This window comes from Lygodium microphyllum, chromosome 13, assembly GCF_053477565.2.
Source record: "Lygodium microphyllum isolate KBCC chromosome 13, Lygodium_microphyllum_v1.1.10, whole genome shotgun sequence".
Classification (NCBI taxonomy): domain Eukaryota; kingdom Viridiplantae; phylum Streptophyta; class Polypodiopsida; order Schizaeales; family Lygodiaceae; genus Lygodium; species Lygodium microphyllum.
Genome location: NC_141147.1, coordinates 64,251,268 through 64,272,462, shown reverse-complemented (window position 1 = coordinate 64,272,462; position 21,195 = coordinate 64,251,268). Strand labels below are relative to the sequence as shown.

Below are 21,195 nucleotides of genomic sequence, written 5' to 3'. Positions count from 1 at the left end.
ATGTAGCTGAAGACTACTAGGTATTCACTTTTGTCGGTTTAATTGTATTATTTGACTAACGATTGTGAATGCTTCAGTTGATGTGTAGAGATAGCAGCAGTGGTGGAGGAAAGCATTGGATTCTATGGATTATATTTTGATAGGCGCCACGCCTATATTTTGTTATGTCTATTGAGGCATTGATTATTGATTATTATTTTGTATGCGCCTATGCGCACGGATATGTTATTTCTATTTGGGACATTGAGATTGGGCATGCCAGACTCTATGGGCACCGTCCATTAGCTTTATTTCCTATTTTTGTAGAAAGCAAACTCAAAAGCTAAAAGCTTGTCATATTTTTGTAAATTGGGCTATTATTGAGCATGAAGATGGAAATATACATAAAATACATGCTTTGTGAAGCGCTCACACAAGGCATGGGGAGAGATTGAACCCAATTGGTCTCTTGCTCTTGTCGTTCATGCTTTTACATTGTTTTTTGTGCAAAAAGGTAGAGTTCATTGTTCTTGGGGACCTTCCGGGATTCACTACGTGAGCATACAGCGACCGATCTGCACACCACGTAATACCTCTCTCATCACAAAACGACAAAAAGGCTTTAGATACATACTTGTCCCCGTTTTTAGATCATAGGTATTTTAGCCTATACCTAGACTGGTTCTCAACAAAAGTAAGCCAATGCTAAAAGGTAGTCAAGGCTTTTGATTTTTACTATATGGGGTATGCCCAGACCTTATGTGAGTAATCATCAATGAAAGTAGTGAAATACTTCATGCCACCTAAAGACTTGCAAGGCATAGATCTATAAACATCAAAATAAAAAAGAGCTAGAGGCTCATCCATGCGTGTAATGCTAGACTTCTTATGCAATTTACGAGTTTACATGCTATAAGACAATTATCACAAGAATCAAAATACCTATAGTTAAGAGGCAAAAAAGATATTGCAAATGGATAAGCATTTTCCTTCTCTTTAATAATGTGTGCCTAAGGTGACAATGCCATAATGATACATGTGGTATTGGAGCCACTGCCAAAATATGGTTGATGGACCTAGATACAAGTAAGGGGTAAAGAGTGACAAACTTGGCACCTCGTGCTAGGACAAGATTCCCACTATGAGAAATCACCAAAAGATACAACATAATCTACATCGTCCAACTGTCCAAAATCGAAAGCAAGCGTTTGGTCAAAGCCAAAACACGGTGTACATCATGCAAAGTATACATTTTACTGAAAGGAATTTGCAACTGGACATCAACAATACCAACAATATCCAAGGCTAGGTCATTACCTAATTTGACAGATCCTATCATGCTACAATAGGAGTGGAACTACTCTTGATGAGAGATGATATGAAATGAAGCCCTTAAATCAAGTAGCCAACACTGAGCATAGGTAGATAAGGTATTAGTCAAGTGCAAAGAATTAAGAGAAGAAGTTGTAAGTATATAATGATCCTCAGAATTACTCTACATGACATTAATCTCTTCAATCTTGATACTAGACCTATTAGGGACAATGCTACGGTCATCATTCTTTTCCTACACTTTATTCTTTCCCTTTTTTTTGCACTTGTCATCACACACTTTATGGCACTGTGGTCGAATACAACCCTTCTTTCCACAATGTTGCAATCATCATTCTTTTCGTGCACTTTATTTTTTCCCTTTGTTTACACTTGTCATCATGCACTTTATGGCACTGTGGTCAAATATAGCCCTTTTTCCCACAATAGTGATAATTCAATTTGGACTTATGGCTACATGTGACTTACTATAATATTGTCCATGTGACTGAGAACGAGACTTTTGAGAGTCTCTCCCATAGTGGTCATTACTGCTTCTACCATTATTGCCTCTGACTGTCAAACCATGAGAGATGTGGGAAGCATCGATATTCTTTCTATTAACCTCTTCATTCAAGAGCGCATCCTCTACATCCTACAAGTTCAGCCCATCATATGTACATTTGCACATATAGGAGTACAAAATGTATTCCATGACTTAGGCAATGCAACTTGTAAGAATAAGGGAGGAAGATTGTCCTTAAATTTAATTCCGTGCGAAGAAAGTGGCTAAAAATGGAATGAAACTCATTCAAGTGGGCGGACACAGAGGTCTTCTCTTTCATATGAAGATCCATGAGTTGCTTTAGTAAATACACCTAAGAGGTAGAGCTCTGCTTACCATAAACATATTGAATCTTATCCCATAACTCCCATGCGTTTTGGCCATCATAGACAATATTATAGTAGACTTGCTAAGAGAGTGAAAAAATGATTGTAGATTTACATAAATAATCAAATTTAGCCCAATCCTCTCCATAAAAGCATTCAAGCTTTACACCCTCATGTCTCAATGGTTTAATATGCAATTTTTTGCACTAGAATCTACCAGATGTATGCATTCCAATAGTTGTAATTTGTGCCATTCAACTTGTCAATATTAAAGATAGCACTATCATTCGACCCACCAATCATAATGAAGTAAATAAAAGCACAGTCCAAGACAATATAGGTTGATGTAAATGATAGCCAAATAGACCTAAAATCACAACGACAAATCAAGTGCTAAGCAACAGAAACTACTAAAATGGTGACTTGTCCACAAAGTGTAATATAGTAATTGTCAACTCCAAGTGATTGCCTTCAAATAGAATGCATAAAACTAAAATGACACGTAGTGGTAATAAACTATAATAGTATGCCAACTACCAACTACGAGTTACCAATAGATCTCAAGGTAAAGAGAAGAGAATTACCAAATACATAACCCATTGAACAAAGCTCAATATATAACCCAGAAGCATATATATAAATATCATTGACAACACATTGACAAACATAAGTGCCAAGTCCAAAGTAAGTAATCAAATCAGTGCAGTGTAGAGTAACTATATCCAATACATATCAAGAGAGTATGTACATAAATCGAAAGCTCTATGTAATATCCAAAGTAGCACAAGTAACTCCCATTGAATAAAAATCGAATGTCAAATGAGAAATACAAGCTCAAAACATCAAGTACATGACATCTAAGTATCCAATATACATGAAGCATATGCCAGGAGCATTAAACCTAATAAATTCTTCAAGCCTGTAATTGCATAAGCCACTGAAGTAACCAAGGTATGTAACCACAACCGAGATCAATGTAGTAGAGTGCAAATCTCAACTCAAAAGCATACCATAGGACATGATGAAGGGTACGTAATAATGAAATTAGTGGTACATCATCATTGAGTATCCCTTAAAGCATCAATGAGCATTAGATATAGGAGTTTCACTAATAAATACTTGCTATATTGTTATTATAGCACTAAAATGATAGTGAAATCTAAGCTATTTCTAGCTCAAATCAGTCCCAAAAGCATAACCATACCATTCGGGTATAAAAATAGCATCTTTGAAGTATTAAACATGCATTAAGGAATTTACTATTTGTTGTCCAAACTAAAACCATTTTGCTCTATATGAAATAGAGAATAGAAAACTATATAGAGTCAACTCTATAAGTGCCTAATTTGTAGCTATCAATGCCTAAATTGGATATTGTATGTGAAAGTTATGGCCAAAATATGACAATGCTATCAAGTTGCTAGCTATCAATGACTTTTATAGTATGCTATGTATCCACTCAAAATGGATAAAATGGTTGCTCCTCAGCTCAATAAGCACTGAACAAGGCTCAACTAAGTCTTGGGAAGCTCCTCAACAAGTACGGAGTAAGTTGAAACAAGCAAAAGAAGGAAAGACTTAATCCATACCTCGAGAGGAAGAAACAATGGCTGCCATGAAACCTTGAGTTGAAGCTTTGAATCTAGGTTGAAGCAAATGATGAATAAACTCCTTGAATAGTTGGCTTTGATAGTAGTTGAAATGTAGGCCCAAGTGGAAGCATACAAGCAAAAGTAAGAGCAAAGCGAGAGCTATGGTGAATGGAGCAAGAGAGCAAGAGAGAGAGAGACACTGTATGTGGGAACTCCAACAGTCACTATGTGTGATTGGCCTTCCCTTATTCAAATGTCACTGAAAGAATAAATAATAAAGTGATAGTGATGGGTGCCTACTAGCTGTAGTGTACAAGTGTGCGTGTATTTTTAGTGTAATGAATACACAGGTGGTTAGACATAGGCCCCTTTATCCCCAACACTTATACAAGATTTACACAACATTCATATTGCTAATTGTGGGATTCAAAATAATCATTGAGTTGGCAAAAATGGAATTTAGAAAAAGTTAGTTCTTTAGTTGGTGGGTTTTTCTTCTTTCCTCCATTTTTATAGGGATCCTATGGGATTTAAAGTTTTTCTCAAACAAAGATGCTATTGGATATGAACAATACTACAAGGTTTAATTGTTTAGAAGATTAAAAGTATATTTTCTTTCACACTCACTCAACTTTTTTTTCATTTGAATGTTAATTCAAGATATTAAAAAATGAAAAAGCTTCTCACCCTTAACTACAAGACTTGTTCAAGCCCCTCTAAAGCATCGTTGAGCCTCAAGTTTGAGCAAACTTTGGAATACTTGGTTAAAATATAACCTTGCCTACAACTATCTTTAAACCTTATTCATACCCTCTTGAGATTCATAAGGCAAGTGTTGGATTTACCTTCCAAATCCTCTCATTCAAACATATGAATTATCAACCACATGAAGAACCAATGAAAGGAATATTAAGATGTACAATTTGCCAACAATAAGAACAAATAACTATATTACTAACAAAATCACAATTTCCAAGAAGTCTAAAATCTTGTTGATGGAATTCTTGTGTTTAAACATGTGATAGAGAGTGTGCTAATGGTCTTCGCTTGCAAATCGAGGCCTTAGTTGTGATAGGGTAAAAATAGTACTACATTGAGCTTATGGAAGACACAAACAATCTCCACTAGTTGCAACATCTAGTTCGATCACATGGACTCTCTAGGGTTCAACTATTTATCTTGATGAGCACACGGTTTGTGTGCGCGACTTTTATTTTGACTCTAACAATACTTTGGTGAGTCCACAAAGTGGTATGCTAAATTGGACTACTATTGTTATTTATTTCAAGGTCAATTTACAGAGGAAGAGAGTGGAGGAACGACTTTTTCTATAAGGACACTAGTGGGGTCCATGTTCATGAGATATAAGGTGACAATAACCATTTCTAATTCACATGAAAAGCTGTTCAAGGTGAGTTTCTTTTGTTTGGCAATGCGATTTCTAATTATGATACCATGCACTACTTTAGATGGATGGATCATGCTGGAGTTGTCCCTAGGGTTTGAACTTATAACCTACACAAGTAGGTGATATGCTTTACCAATTGATCTACATGATGCCACTTTTTCGTAAATGCAAAAATTTTGAGGTATGATGCTGAGGCCCCCTAGTTGGATGAGGCAAGTCGAGGCTGACGTGTACCTAGGATCGAACCCAGCACTTCATGCACGCACAGGGCTGCATGTGACACGGCCCTAAGAAGTTCCACTTGCACACCCGGGTGGTCTAAAGCAAGGTGACAGAGGAGGCACGCAAGAGCAACTAATGAGACGTCAAAACGATCGAAAAAAAAAGGGGCCACAAGGCTCACAACTCCCTCTCTCAGCATCATTGCATCTTCACTTTACCTTTTATCACAATCGACCACATCATAAATAGAAACACTCTCGCTCTGGCTCGCACGCATAACGACATCATCAGAATGCAGGAATGATCTCTAGCTAATACAAATGCCCAGTACGTTCTATCAACCTGAACTTGCAGCTCCTGCCATAGCTATGCACATGTTTTCACACGTGCTCCCAGTGATAGACTAGCCTGGTTGGGCTTCAGGCTGCTCACCATGAAAGAAATGCGGTCGCAGGTTTTTCTCCTTCCTTTTATCTTTCGTTCCTTTGGGGTACCAAAGAAACTTAGTTGAAAACCTGGTTTATCATCATTGACGAGGTTGTAGAGCCTTGCGATAAATTGACGAGTTGATGAGGTGCTGTACATCGCTTTGGGGGGGGAGAGAGAGAGAGAGAGAGAGAGAGAGAGAGAGAGAGATTGGGTTTTTGAAAAGCCAAAATTGACAGATTCTTTAAAGCTGCACATGAAGGTTGTTTTCCAGTTCTGCATTTTTGGGGCTGTTGGCATATCTGGACTATCTGGGATGCGTTCATTTTTGATTTTGCTATTGTAGCGTGCAGTCACATTGCTCATCTGAGAGGGCTTCTTCATTGGTAGTTTAGCATCATTCAGCTTGCAGACGTTCTTCCACGGAATGAGTTGCTTTCTTGGCACGCTGCTGTTTCTTTAGTCCCATTGCCAGTCATATAGTCCATTTGTGACTCTTGTAAAGTCAGTCATATAGTTCCCTTGTATTTTGTGTTTGTGGAAATTAATATAATTACCCGAGAGAGAGAGAGAGAGAGAGAGAGAGAGAGAGAGAGAGAGAGAGAGAGAGAGAGAGAGAGAGAGAGAGAGAGATTGGAACATCTAGTGTTTTAGGAATGCTTTTATCTTCAACTCTACCTCTAGAATTCATATTGATGCTGGTAGGGTTGTGCCATGGTTAGAGGTTATTTGCATGGCTTTAGGAATGCTTTTATCTTCAACTCTACCTCTAGAATTCATATTGATACTGGTAGGGTTGTTGCATGGTTAGAGGTTATTCGCATGGCTTTCATCATTGTTTGTGTGTGATGGTGTAGGAGGGCATCAACAAATTTCGTTTTCCTACTAGTAGACTTGTGGTTTTTTTGGGTTTTGTTTTTCTAGGGATGAATGCCACTTTTTTGTAGCCGACAGTCTCTTGTACATTCAATTGTTCTTTGATTTAGCAACCTTCTTGAGTACATGAATTTTGTTTGCAACTTTGCTGAATTTGAGAGCTTCTTGAATTGTGCATGATTGTGTACACAACAAGACAAGGAGAGACTTTTTTCTTCCCCTTAGTGAGGGGCGGATGTAGAAGAGGAGGGCTTGTTAGAAGTGCAGAGGCTTTACTCCTCTTTTGCACTTGTTGGCGTTATTAGAATCACCATTGGAGTTTTTGTTTGAGAGGTATAGTAATATACTAGAACATAACATCATATGTGTAGGTTCAAATTATGGGGGATGCTAAGATTTAGATTTTGTTGAACAACACTTGGATTTAGGTATGGATAGGGATCATGATGGCCAAGACAAGGATTCTGAGGGAGGGGATTTTTGAAAATGAAGCAAAATATTTTGGTAAGTATCAAACGTTTACATGGGAGGGGTTGCAAATGGGAATTTGGATATGCTTGTTGCTGTCTATTCCCCATCATAAGAAGGACATGTGGCCTTTGCCCACATGTTATCCCATGCGAATGTTATTATGTAGATTGAAGAGAAACAAAGAGACGGGAGAAAGAGAGGGCAAGGGAAGATGGATTTTGTTCGTAACTTTGCTACATTCGAAAGCTTTTAAATTGTGCATGATCGCATGCGCAATAGGGTAGGTACGAAAATTGTTTTCTCCAAAATGAGAGGTGGACATAGAAGAGGGGGGCTTATCAATTGTGCGGGTGTTTTATCCCCCTTTTGGACTGGTTGGCACTATTAGAATAGAAAGAACATGTGGCTTTTGCCCACATGTTATTCCATGTGAATGTTATTATGAAGGATTATGTTGATGCCACTTTGGCAAAGGCAACTTGTTTACACGTGAAGGAGATGATGTAGAGTTAGTTCTTGGTGTGGATTTGGTGGAGCAGTAGATAGCTGCCTTTCATAAGAGGGATGCTATTTTCTATTTCATAGGTTATCCCATGATTGGATGCACACAAGTATAGCTCGAGGTAGCATTGGGTAGCAAGGAACAAATTGTAGTGGAAGATACCTTTGATGGTGCCAAGTAGCAGCCTTCCTTATCCATTTTCCTACAATTTTCAGCCTAATTAAATTAATCTTTAGAATTTTAATTTTGAAAATTTACTAATTCTTGCAAATTTTTTTTAATGCCTTCTAACAATTAAATTGGCCTAGCCACTTTGTCATCCAAGCAATGCCGAGCATTTATTAGCCCCTAAATTTGCATTAATTAATGACTTAATTACTACCTAGTTTGTAATGTCACTATTGACGTCTAATGATTAATAAAATACCATAGGCCTTAAATTGACACCATGTACCACCTAGTATATGACCAATATAACATCAATGTCCTTGGCCCATCATTGTGACTTAATTGACTTGCACAACACATGCATCTCGCATTTGCACATTTGATTAACGATTGAATTAGATGCTAAACAAAACATTACAACACCATGAATTGAGGTATTCACTTGGTGAGGGGTGAAGACAACAGTGAATAGGACGCCAGTAGTAGATGGATCTTTAAAAACAAGGATGGGATGAAGTGGTTGGAGTGCGTCCTATTTATAGATGTGGATCCTCCCAAAGCTTGGCTGTTGGGGGACACATAAATTTTGTTAATTTTTAAATAAAGTTTGGCAATTCAAGTTTTGTGGCTGTTTTAAAGAGCTAATTAAGGTATTGAGTTTGTAATGCATCCTTTTAGCTTAACATCCCCTTTGAGGCCCAAAATTGAAACATAAGAGGGATTGGAAAGCATAGTTCTGCCCATAATCTTCCAAGACGTTTCAACCCAAACCAACCAAGGCATTGGATGAAAGGTGCATGTTCATTGTCGAGTGAGTACTAAGACTATAGAAGTGATGGCTATATAACCTCTTAGGAGTCCAAACGGCATTGGACAAGGGGCACTTGTTAGTTGCCCAACGGCATACCAAGACCTGCTAAGGCAATGAAACCCGCTTTGAACTTTCTTTTTTCTTTTTTGTGTTTTTATAGTCATGATTAATTGAGATGCAACAGATGACGATTCAAAGTACATATGTCACTAAGAAATAGTGACCAAAATCATGTAAACCCTTGGTAAGCCCCAAGAGAAGAAGCTGCTCCCTCTCACCATCGGATGGTGTGATGCCTATGTTCACATCTCCAAAACACAGCATGACAAATTTGAAGCGGCTTCCAAAAGATGAGCGTTTGTGGGCTATAGCTTGCAGTCTCAAGGCTAGCAATTGTATGATCCCATTAGACAGAATGTTTACACGAGCCATGATGTTTGGTTCATGGAATGTCTAGCCTGAGAGGGGAGCGAGGAACACCTTGTTCTTGGAGATTCCGGTGATAGCTGGGCGCCGCCAGTGACTATTCCTTTAATGAGGAGCTTAGTTCTCAATCACCAGACTCACCGATTCCACCCCCACCATCAGTGAACCTTCCAAAAACTTCAATAGATGGAGAGCGATGAGGTGAGATGCGCCCTTCTTCTTGTTGGACTTGTGATACTCTTTGTGATGCAGGGATTGAGGGAGTCCTCGAGGAGTGGCAACCATAGGATGGCCCATGGCATTCTCAAAGGAACCTGGCACACCACACCGAGCCTATTTACACTAATTATTGTTTGATGACTCGTATCATGCAGGATTGGGAGCCCACCTCCGTAAAGGAGGCTTTACATCATGATCATTGGTGGAAAGCAATGGAGCAGGGCTAGAGTCGATCGAGAGGAATGGCACTTCGTACCTTGTGTCGAAGCCTCCTCATAAGAAGATCATTGGAGTCAAATGGGTCTTCAAGACCAAGTACCGTAGTGATGGCACATTTGACAAGCACAAGGCCCGCCTTGTTGCTAAAGGTTCTGCACAACACCCGGGCATTGATTTCCATAATACTTGGCGGAAAGCGACGGAGCGGGAGCTAGAGTCGATTGGGAGGAATGACGCTTGGTACCTTGTGTCGAAGCCTCCTCATAAGAAGATCATTGGAGTCAAATGAGTCTTCAAGTCCAAGTATTGCAGTGATGGCACATTGGATAAGCACAAGGTACACCTTGTTGCTAAAGGTTTTGCACATCACCTAGGCATTGATTTCCATGATACTTTTACCCCTATAGCTCAGATGGCTACTATTCACGCAATTCTTGGCTTGGCTAGCCATAGGCGATGGCTGCTCTATCAGTTGGATGTGAAGTCTGCCTTCTTAAATGGGGAGTTGAATGAAGAGATCTATATTGACCAGCCTCCAAGCTTTGGTTCTGCTGATGGTAAGGTGTATAGGTTGAGGAAGGCTCTCTATGGCTTTAAGCAGGCTCCTCGTGCTTGAAATGAGAAGATTGACTCGTTCCTCTAGGAGAAATTGGGGTATTGGCGTTCCAAAGCCGACCCCCAGCTTTATGTTCATAGCTCAGATGGAGGTCATGTGTTGTTTGTCCTTTATGTGGACGACTTGATTGTGATAGGTGATCATACTCAAATGGTCGAGTAGACGAAGGTAGCACTTCATGAGAAGTTTGAGATGATGGATATGGGACTTCTTCACTTCTTTCTAGGTCATGAGATCTATCAAAATCCAAGGGGGATCTTTATTTCTTAGCAGCGGTATGTACAGGAGCTCTTGACTACGTGTGAGATGGAGGGATGTAAGTCTCTTACTACTCCTATGGACCCGAATCGGAAGGCTACAACTCATTCCGATAGGGTTCATGAGTGAACCCAAGATGGTGCATTGGTAGGTTGCTCAGGATTTTGCGGTTCCTACAGGGGACCCTTGATCTTGGGATCTATTATCCAACAGGTACAGGTGATGCAAACTTGGTAGTTATAGGATGGAGTGATTTAGATTGGGCTGGTGATGTGGATCATCGAAGGTCCGCGATAGGTTATTGCTTTACCTTAGGTGCTACTACTGTTTCATGGAGTAGCAAGAAGCAACCCACTGTTTCCCTATCTTTGATTGAGGTGGAGTATTGGGCAGTGTCTTCTACTACACGTGAGATAGTGTGGCTTTGCAGGCTCTTGGAGGAGCTTGGCTGCCCGTGGCAAGGTCCTGCTATTCTTTAGTGCGACAATGAGAGTTGCAATGCCTTGGCTAGGAACCATGTGTTTTATGCTTGGACGAAGCATATTGAGATCCAGTACCATTTCATTCGGGAGAAGATTTTGGATGAGACTATTTCCCTAGTCTACTGCAAGATAGAGGATGATCTTACTGACTTGTTTGCAAAGGCACTTCCTCAGGCTTTACTTCGACAATACTCTAGATCCCTTAGCCTTCTACCATGTCTAGGATCAAAGAGGGGGTGTTCTATGCTCACAGAGGAGTGTTTGTGATTTGCGGTAGGACATTGGGGCACTTTTTACTCTCCTTATGAGAGGCTTTTTCCCCCTAGTTACACTACTTTCTATTTTGCGTGTTTATGTTACACAGCTTTGTCACTTACTGTACTTTGCATCTTTCAGGTGTGAACGCACCTTAACAACCCTAAGGGTAGGACACTGGGGCACTTTTCACTCCCCTTATGAGAGGTTTTTTCCCCCTAGTTACGTTACTTTCTATTTTGTGTGTTTATGTTTCACAATTCAGTCACTTACCATACTTTACACCTTTCGGGTGTGAATGCACCTTAACAACCCTAAGGTGTAAGGGTTGTACTTGGTACTTTCACTTACACTTTGGGAATTGTATGTTCTCACTCTCACTCACTCTACTGTCTACTGTGTACTCTCAGTTGAGAGCTTCCATCTCCGATCTCATAGTCAATTCTTCGAAAGGATTGGGCTTTTGGGCATCCCAACCTTGTGCAGCTTGATAGGAAAGTGCTCTTTCACTCCTATGCTTTTGGGTTTGTTGGCACATATGGACTATGTGAAATGTAATCATTTTCGTGTCCTCTTTAGGAGTGCAGAGTTAATAGTCTGTTTGATAGGCCTTTCTCATTGGGAGCTCGAAATGATTGAGCTGGCAAATACTCCTCCTTGACAGGATTTGCTTTCGTCGCACACTAAAATTTGTTCAGCTCCAGTATTGGTCATATAGTTCCTTTGTATTTTGGTCATGCTGCATCTCTGTATCATTGGTCATGCTGCATTTTCAGATTCTGTTCTGGTAGTTAATACAATTATTCTTTGAGAGAGAGAGAGAGAGAGAGAGAGAGAGAGAGAGAGAGAGAGAGAGAGGATGGGAAAGTAGTTACCCAAACTTTTGAAAGGTGGAGCCCGAGTGGAAGCACGAGCAAGTGGAAGCAAAAGAGATGCGAGCTATGGCGGATGGAGAGAGAGAGAGAGAGAGAGAGAGAGAGAGAGAGAGAGAGAGAGAGAGAGAGAGAGAGAGATGTGGAACGTGACGGAGATGGAAGCCCTTCTTCCGCCTATTGGACCCGCGTGTCCCTGTTGTCGCTGGACCTCCACGTCACTGCCGTCGCCTGCCAACGTTCGGACCTGCGTCATTGCTGTTGCTTGGACCTACACGCGCCCTATCGGAATGGACCTGCGACTCGTTCATTAATTCGCGCCACGCTGCAGACGCCCACCGTTTTCGAACGCCCTGCTGGCTTGCGGCCCTCCTGATCGTGCTTGTCCTAATCTGCACAGGTGTCGCACTACAAAAAACCCTAATCTCGATTGTTCATCATCAACGAAAGAAAGTGTTATGCCACAGCTAGGTATTCTGCATCTACTGCCCCACTAGACATCAGTCATGCGTCCTACTGCCCTTGGGCGCCACACTGTGCACGCTGTTGTGCTGAGAAGTGAGAGAGTCGTAATCTGGCAGAGCGTGATTGCATCCTTGCACACACACACACACACACACACACACACACAGAGGGAGAGGAAGAGGGAGAGGGAGAGGGAGAGTTGTTAAAGTGGTGATACAACATGGCTGGTCTGGACATGGACTTTATTGACCAAACGGTGGCAGCCCTTGGTCCGGATTTTGAAATGGGGGAACCAGAGGATATTGTTCCTTGCATAGAGATGCCACCTGCTCCTGACTTCCAGCCTGCGGGCAAACGCACCAAGCATACTTCGGAAGATACAATGGATCATCAGGAACATTCTTATGCTCAGGTTGCTTCTGATTTTGTGGATTCTCAGGATGTTGATTGGGAGCATTTGTTGGAGTTTGCCAACACTTTGCTTGGTGATTATGTTCAACATAATCATGAAGCGTTTTCTGACTCTGAAACTGAAGATTTTCTAGAAGGCATTGTGGATCCTAAAAATGTTTTGCGCTCATTCTCAGTGTTTTATGAACGTGCTGTTATACTCTTCTTCACTAGTAGGATCCCAGTGCTTTCCTATATTCGCCAGTGGCTGCAAAGTCTTCTGCAAGGGGAGTGTGTTGAATAGATTTTTGTTGGGCCCTGAGGCTTTTATAAGGTGCTGTTGAAATCCGAGAAGCATCTTGCCGATCTGCTATCTAAACTGCCATTGTTCTTTGATCGCCGTTTGGTCCATGTTGTGCCATGGTGCCCAATGGCAGATTTTCAACGCTTGCTTCAACACGAATGCCCGGTGTGGGTTGAAGTGGAAAGCTGTCCGGCTGTCTATTGGCCACTGTTAAAGGATGCTATGGCCGTTGTGGCACTGTTTTGGTTCCCCCGAGCCTAAGGGCCATGAATCGTAACCGTTTGTGTATGTTATGGGACACTGCTCGGAAAAGCCTTGCTTGGTTACGTCTTAATTGCTCTGGCATGCATCCTTTGCACTTTCGTTTTAAATGGGGTAACTTTGCAGGGCATTGTTTTTCGTGTGGAAAATTGGGGCATTTTATGGCCGAATGTCCAGCGAAGCAACCGACTTCAGATGTTGAGCATGTTTTGCCTCCCATGGAAGATATGGTGCTTGATGCTCTGTCACAGGATGCGACCCAGCCACCTAAAGTTTTGGATAAAGGCAAACAACATGTTTCGGGTCTGGATTCCCGTGACAATGACTGGGTAGATGTACGTGCCAAAAAAGGTAAAAGGTTTGATGCTGGCATGGCGGATATTGTGCCTAATGCTTCACAAGATTCCTTGCGTACTTATATGCGCAGGAAAGACATGTTGTCTTCAAAGCACACTACTCATGCTAGGGTTTCTTCTGCTCCTCGCAGTCAATCTACTAGGAAAGTATATACGGATGGTTCGAAGGGCCCACCTGCTAAGTTGGCTTTTGATGCTAGAGGTAACGTGATTACCCCATGGGATTGTCGTTATCCTCGTTCCATCCCCAAGACAGTGGATACACCATCTACATCTAAATCTGGCCGTCAAAACTCTTTTGCCGTGTTAACAGATTTTTTGGATGAGGGAGTCCTTGACATTCTAGCAGAAAAGGTTAAATCGAGGCAAGCTTTGCCTTGTTCCTGATTTTCTTTTTTTGAATACACATAAAGAAAGCCACATGGAATGTGCGAGTCATTTGTTCTCGCAATAAGCAACATGCCATGTGGAGTTTATTGCATGAGAATTAGTGGGATGTCTTGTGTGCTGTTGAGCACAAGAGTCATGGTGAAGTAGGAAAAGTTGTGGATTGCCATGGGTTTCACTTGTTTTATGCAGGGACACATGCCATGCATTATTATGGTGTGCTTATGATTTCACATGAGAAATATCAGCCTGTTCTTATTAAAAGATGTACATGGTCGTTTTGTGGTGATTGAAGTTTTATTTGAAGGAGAGATCTTATGGTTACTTGGGCTCTATGCTCCAAATGACCCTTTATCTCGCCGAGATCTTTGGAATACTTTGTAGACCTCCTTGTCACTTGGCAGACAGGGTTTTTTGATGGGGGATTTTAATGTGTGTGTTGATCCTTCACAGTCCACATCAGAGCTTTCGGTGATGGATGCTCCAGAAAGCCATGTGTGGAATGCGTTTGCTCTTGCCATACTTAAGCAAGATCTCTGGTCATGGATTTTTCCTCTGCAGCTTGAGATGCTTGTTCAACCCATTGCACCTTTTAAGCAATTTCTAGATAGACTCCCTTTGCGTTTCAACTCGTCTTATTTGAAGCATTCAATCTTTCAGGGTTATATGCAGCAATTGATTGATAGATTTTTATTGGACTTCTCCTCTGAGGGCAATGCTGTCAGAGATCATAGCCTGTTTTCAGGCAGGCAGCAGCAGGCAGCAGCTGCACAGTCCAGCTGCACAGTCGGACTGTGCAGTCGGACTGCCTGCAGCTGATTTTTATCAGGCTGCGCCCTATTCTGGTGCCCCATCCTAGGCAGATTTTCGCGTATTTATTGCTGACGTTTTCAGCAGTCTGGCATTCATTCTCTGTCGCAGATTACAGACCGGTGCCGTGCAGATCTCTGTCTCTGTTCGCAGATTTCTGACAGCAGACAGTGCAGACTGCAGCAGACTTCGAGGTGGACAGCAGGTCGCATCGTCGAGGTGGAGACACGCAGTCCAGCGCACTGCGCCCGTGTATATCTTTGTATTCAGCATTCTTTATACAGCAGATCTTCAGTGTACACTGTCTCTTTCTCTCCCTTCTCTCTCTGCGTTCTCTCTCTCTCAGTCCTACGCTTCCGCACCGCTGCACTCTGACATGGTATCAGAGCAGTGTTTGAGGGCTGACTGAGCGCAGAATCAACCTGAAGTGGAGTTTCCATCGCGACACAAATTTGCGTTTTTTGCGTTTAAGGGCAGACAGGAGGGCTGCGCCTTGGAACAAGGCTGAAACGAGTGTGGGCGCACAGGAAAGGAGTACAGGTGGTGGATTTGCTGCTGTTTACTGCTGTTTGTCGCGGAGAAAGTTTGAGTTTTCAACCTAAAAGTGCAGGTTTTACTTTTTCATCGCCTCCGGCGGGTGAAGGAGCTTCGGGACGCTGAAGAGCCTTAGCAGGCTGAGTCTACTTAGTCAGAGGGGGCTGCTTTTGCTTTTGAGAAGGCATTGCAGGTGAAGATGTCTATAGAGATGGACTTGGAGTTCCAGGCGATTATGGACCGGAAGGTGCCTGTCCTACCGGCTCTTCCTACAGATCAGAAGCTCGACGGCGACAACTACCGCATTTGGCGCGTTATGATGTTGGCCATTCTGGAGTCCTATGATTTGGCGGAGTTGGTACAGGAAGATATTGACCGGCCCTCGGTAAGAGATGAGTCCAAACTCTCTTCCGATGCTCGTGCGGAGTTGGCCAGGGCCCAGTCTCATTGGGACAAACTGAATGCCAGGATTCGATCCTTTCTCTTTCTATCATGCACTACAGCCGTGATCGCTCACATCGAGCACTTGACGGTGGCTCGTGAGATATGGCTGGAGCTTGATCAAATGTACAATCGGATGACCCTGATGAAGAGGGTTTCTTTGGAGGTTCAGATGCGGACCTTGTCCGTCAATAAGTCTTCTTCGCTAAGGGAACACATTAACAAGCTAAGGCAGCTACAGATGCAGGTTCAGAATGCGGGGAAGCCCATCTCCTCCGAAGACATGGCGATTACACTCTTGTCCCAGTTGCCGCCACGATTCGGTACATTTTACTCTGCCCTTATTGCTTCAGGGCGAGAGTCTACTCTTCGTTGGGAGGAGTTGGTTCCTATGGTCTTGGACCAAGAGGAACAGTTAAAGGGACAGAATGCTTCCAAGACGGAGGCGTTGACAGGTCAAGCCTCTCAGAAGAAGGGGAAGGACCAAAAGAAGAAGAAGGGGGATAACAAGTCCAAGAAGGACAAGGACAAAGACTCCACATGCCATATTTGTGGAAAGACTGGCCATTGGAAGAAGGATTGCCCTGACAAAGACTCGAAGGACACCAAGAAGAAGGACACCAAGGATTCTGGAGCGGTGGCTGCACCCTCATCAGCTGCATTTCTGCATTTAGTTGTCATTGAGGACGCTTCACCGAATGCTTCTGATGCTGCGATGGCGGCTTCCCAATCTCGAGAGTGGATTATTGATAGTGGTGCCTCACGGCACATGACTCCTTCATCAGATGGTGTTGCCCAGCTGCGACCTTCGCGCGGGCAGGTTCTCATTGGAGACAGCTCTTCAGTTTCTATTGCAGGTCGGGGTAAGATGCAGCTTATTCCGGATGGACGAGGTGGCACCCATACCTCAGAGGTTTTGCATGTACCAGGATTGGGGTACCATCTCCTTTCAGTCCATAAGATTTGCTCCCTTGGTCTTCTGGTGGAGTTTGACAGTTCTACAGTGCGAGTCCTTGATCGTGAATCGAGGAAGGTTCTATCATCTGGATATGAGGAGAACGGCATTTACAAACTGAAGTCTTCCACTGCCCTCTCTACTCTTCTTCTTACCTCACAGTCACAGTCTGAATTATGGCATGCTAGGTTTGGTCACCTGAACTATGACTATCTTCGGAAGGCGTCACGGGGACAGCTTGTTCGAGGGTTGCCGGATATAGTGGTGAGCCAGCAGCCATGTGTCTCCTGCATACGGGGGAAGCAGCATAGAGATGCCATTCCCCACACCGCTTCGCGGCGGTCTACTTCACCGATGGAGTTAGTATCTACGGATCTATGTGGCCTTATGAGGAATGAGTCCCTGCGTGGGAGCTCGTACTTCATGCTGATCGTGGATGACTATAGCAGGATGACATGGGCCTACTTTTTGGCACTAAAATCAGAAGCTTTCTCACACTTCAAGGATTGGCTTCTCTTTGAGGAGAACCGATCAGGCCGGAAGTTGAAGACCTTGCGATCCGACAAGGGAGGTGAATTTGTCTCTAATGAATTTGCTCGGTTTTGTGCAGATAGAGGAATTCACCAGGAGTTTGCCAATACGAATACTCCACAAGAAAATGGTATTCTCGAACGGAAGAACCGCAGTGTGATCGAGATGGCGCGCACCATGATGGAGCACCGACAGACCCCCCAGGTTCTGTGGGCCGAGGCTGTGGCTACTGCAGTCCACATCCTTAACCGATCTCCTACTTCGGCCGTGGAAGGGATGACTCCATTTGAGGCGTATTTTGGTACGAAGCCAGATGTTTCTTACTTTCGGGTCTTTGGGTGTGATGCCTATGTTCACATTCCCAAAGCTCACCGTGACAAATTCGAAGCGGCTTCCCGCAAACAGGTATTTGTTGGCTACAGCTCCCAGTCCCAAGGCTACCGACTCTATGATCCCGTCAAGCGGGATGTATATACTAGCCGTGATGTGCGGTTTGTGGAGGTTCCGGCTTCTTCAACGGGTGAGGAGCATCCCGTTCTTGGAGATCCAGGGGAGAGTTTGGCTCCTTCTACAGTTCCACTGGAGCCTGTGCCGTTTGATTATGATTCTGTTTCTGACACAGAGTCTACTATTCCACCGGATCCTACTGAGGAGTTACCACCGGTGGACATTCCAGAGTCTTCTACTGATGGAGAACGACGAGGGGAGGTTCGGCCTCCTCCTCGCTGGGCCCGTGACACACTCCGTGATTCAGGGATCGAGGGGGTTCCTGAGGAGTGGGGACTGCAGGATGGTCCGCGGCGGTCACGGAGGCACCAGGCGCATTCTTCGGAGCTTGTGTGCTCCAATTATTGTTTGATGTCCCGAGTTATGCAGGATCGAGAGCCCACCTCCGTGAAGGAGGCTTTACAGTCCGCCCCATGGAAGAAAGCTATGGAAGCTGAGTTGGAGGCTATTGAGAGGAATGGCACTTGGTCACTTGTGCCACGCCCCCCGAAGAAGAAGGTGATTGGAGTCAAGTGGGTCTTCAAGACCAAATATCTCAGTGATGGTACTTTGGATAAGCACAAGGCTCGCCTTGTTGCTAAGGGTTTTGCCCAGCGCCCAGGGATTGACTGTCATGACACCTTTGCCCCTACAGCTCGTATGGCAACCATTAGAGCTGTTCTTGCTTTGGCTGGCCATAGGAGATGGCCTGTTTATCAGCTGGATGTGAAGTCGGCCTTCCTGAATGGTGATTTGAAGGAGGAGATCTACGTTGAGCAGTCTCCTGGCTTTGGTTCTTCAGATGGGAGAGTCTACAGGTTGAAGAAGGCCCTGTATGGTCTCAAGCAGGCCCCGCGAGCTTGGAATGAGAAGATTGATTCGTTCCTCCAATCTCAGTTGGGATATCGGCGGTCCAAGGCCGATCCGCAGCTGTATGTTCACACTTCCGAGGATGGTTGTGTGCTGTTTGTATTATATGTTGATGATTTGATTGTCACAGGTGATGATGCACAACAGGTCCAGGAGACAAAGTCAGCTTTACATCGGACGTTCGAGATGACGGATTTGGGGCTACTCCATTTCTTTTTAGGACATGAGATTTTTCAGTCTCAGAGGGGGATCTTTCTCTCCCAACAGAGATATGTACAGGAACTCTTGGTGTCTTTTGAGATGGAAGAGTGTCGGGCCCTCTCTACTCCTATGGATCCGAACTGGAAGGCCACTTCCCACTCAGCTTCTCCTTTGGCGGATGCTTCCCGCTATCGACAGTTGATAGGGTCTTTGATTTGGCTTCTCAACACCAGGGTTGATCTATGTTTTGCTGTTGGGCTCTTGGCAGGGTTCATGAGTGAACCTAAGACGGTGCATTGGCAGGCTGCTCAGAGGATACTTCGGTATCTGAGGGGGACGTCTGATTTGGGGATTCATTACCCCGCAGGGACAGATGGGTCAGATCTTGTACTTGCAGGTTGGAGCGACTCGGATTGGGCCGGTGACGTGGACCACAGGCGGTCTACAACAGGTTACTGCTTTACCTTGGGTGCAGGTGTTATTTCTTGGAGTAGCAAGAAGCAGCCCACGGTAGCCCTTTCGTCTACTGAGGCGGAGTATCGGGCCGCGTCTTCCACCACATGCAAGGTTGTGTGGCTTCGGAGACTGTTGGAGGAGCTTGGGTGCCCCCAGACTCGTCCTACATTGCTGCGATGTGACAATGAGAGTTGCATTGCCTTGGCGAGGAATCCTGTTTTTCATGCCCGGACGAAGCACATTGAGATCCAGTACCACTTCATCCGAGAAAAGCTTTTGGATGAGACCATCACTGTGGAGTATTGCAAGACGGAGGATAATCTTGCGGATTTGTTTACGAAGGCGCTTCCTCAGGCTCTACTTCGGCAACATTCCAGATCCCTCAGGCTTCTGCCCTGTCCAGGCTCTGAGAGGGGGTGTCAGAGATCATAGCCTGTTTTCAGGCAGGCAGCAGCAGGCAGCAGCTGCACAGTCCAGCTGCACAGTCGGACTGTGCAGTCGGACTGCCACGTGGCAGTCCGACTGCCTGCAGCTGATTTTTATCAGGCTGCGCCCTATTCTGGCGCCCCATCCTAGGCAGATTTTCGCCTATTTATTGCTGACGTTTTCAGCAGTCTGGCATTCATTCTCTGTCGCAGATTATAGACCGGTGCCGTGCAGATCTCTGTCTCTGTTCGCAGATTTCTGACAGCAGACAGTGCAGACTGCAGCAGACTTCGAGGTGGACAGCAGGTCGCATCGTCGAGGTGGAGACACGCAGTCCAGCGCACTGCGCCCGTGTATATCTTTGTATTCAGCATTCTTTATACAGCAGATCTTCAGTGTACACTGTCTCTTTCTCTCCCTTCTCTCTCTGCGTTCTCTCTCTCTCAGTCCTACGCTTCCGCACCGCTGCACTCTGACAAATGCTTCTTTTGAACGATTGCTCTCTAATCTACAGCGGGTTGTTCGGCAGTATGGGATCCATCATGCCTCTCTTTGTCGGCGGCGTCGACAAGCAGCGGAGGAATTCTTGGCTTTGGTTCGCTCTCTACTGGCGGAGACTCCAGATGATGTATTTCTGCTGCCATTGGCTATGCGTTTGGCTGATCTTATTAAAGAGTTTTAGTTGAAATCTTATCAGCAGGCCAAATTTCAAAATTTGACCAAGAATTTGCAAGATAGTGCTTGTTAGACTCATAAGTTCTTTCGAGCTCTCCATGCATCTCCTGCTTGAGAGAATATGACTAGACTCCAGGATGCAGAAGGTCAAATGGTCATTGATCCTTAGGTTATTGTGAATATGTGCAGGAATTATTTTCTAGACCTTCTTGGTTCTACTCCTTCACCTTCTGACCAAATTACTCATGCCCGCTCAGTTTTCTATGACTGGTGAAACCATTGACGGCTATGTTTCAGCAGGTTTGGGAAACGAGGTTCATGCCTTCCTCATGGAAAGAAGGACTTATCAAACTACTTCCAAAAGTTCCTTCACGGTCTATGTTGAAATATTGGTGACTAATTTCTTTGATGGGTTCTATGTATAAAATCTTTTCCAAAGTAATGGCGAATCGGCTCCATAAGCATCTTCCTGCCATTGTGCATCCTCTTCAATATGGTTTCATTAAGGGCCGAAACATTCTGCATAATGTCTTAAATGTGCAAATGGCTATTGACTATGCAAGGCACTCTAATCAGGAGGTGGTATTGATTCAATTGGACCTGGAAAAGGCTTTTGATTATTTAGACTGGTCTTTCATTGCAG

At 43.8% G+C, this 21,195-nt stretch overlaps 1 protein-coding gene across 5 annotated transcripts in view; it reads left to right on the top strand.

Moving 5' to 3' along the window:
• Nucleotides 1–5,584: 5,584 nt before the first annotated feature.
• LOC148026705 (uncharacterized) overlaps nucleotides 5,585–21,195 on the top strand; it is a 224,645-nt gene continuing 209,034 nt past the window's right edge. For 3 of the 5 annotated variants that reach the window (XM_087691190.1, XM_087691187.1, XM_087691188.1), the window contains exon 1: nucleotides 5,588–5,857. In XM_087691190.1, coding sequence (XP_087547316.1) covers nucleotides 5,837–5,857 — 21 coding nt within the window. In that variant the 5' untranslated portion in view covers nucleotides 5,588–5,836. Of the gene's footprint in view, nucleotides 5,858–21,195 lie in introns of all 5 variants that reach the window. The other 2 variants (XM_087691189.1, XM_087691193.1) reach the window with 2 other exon arrangements.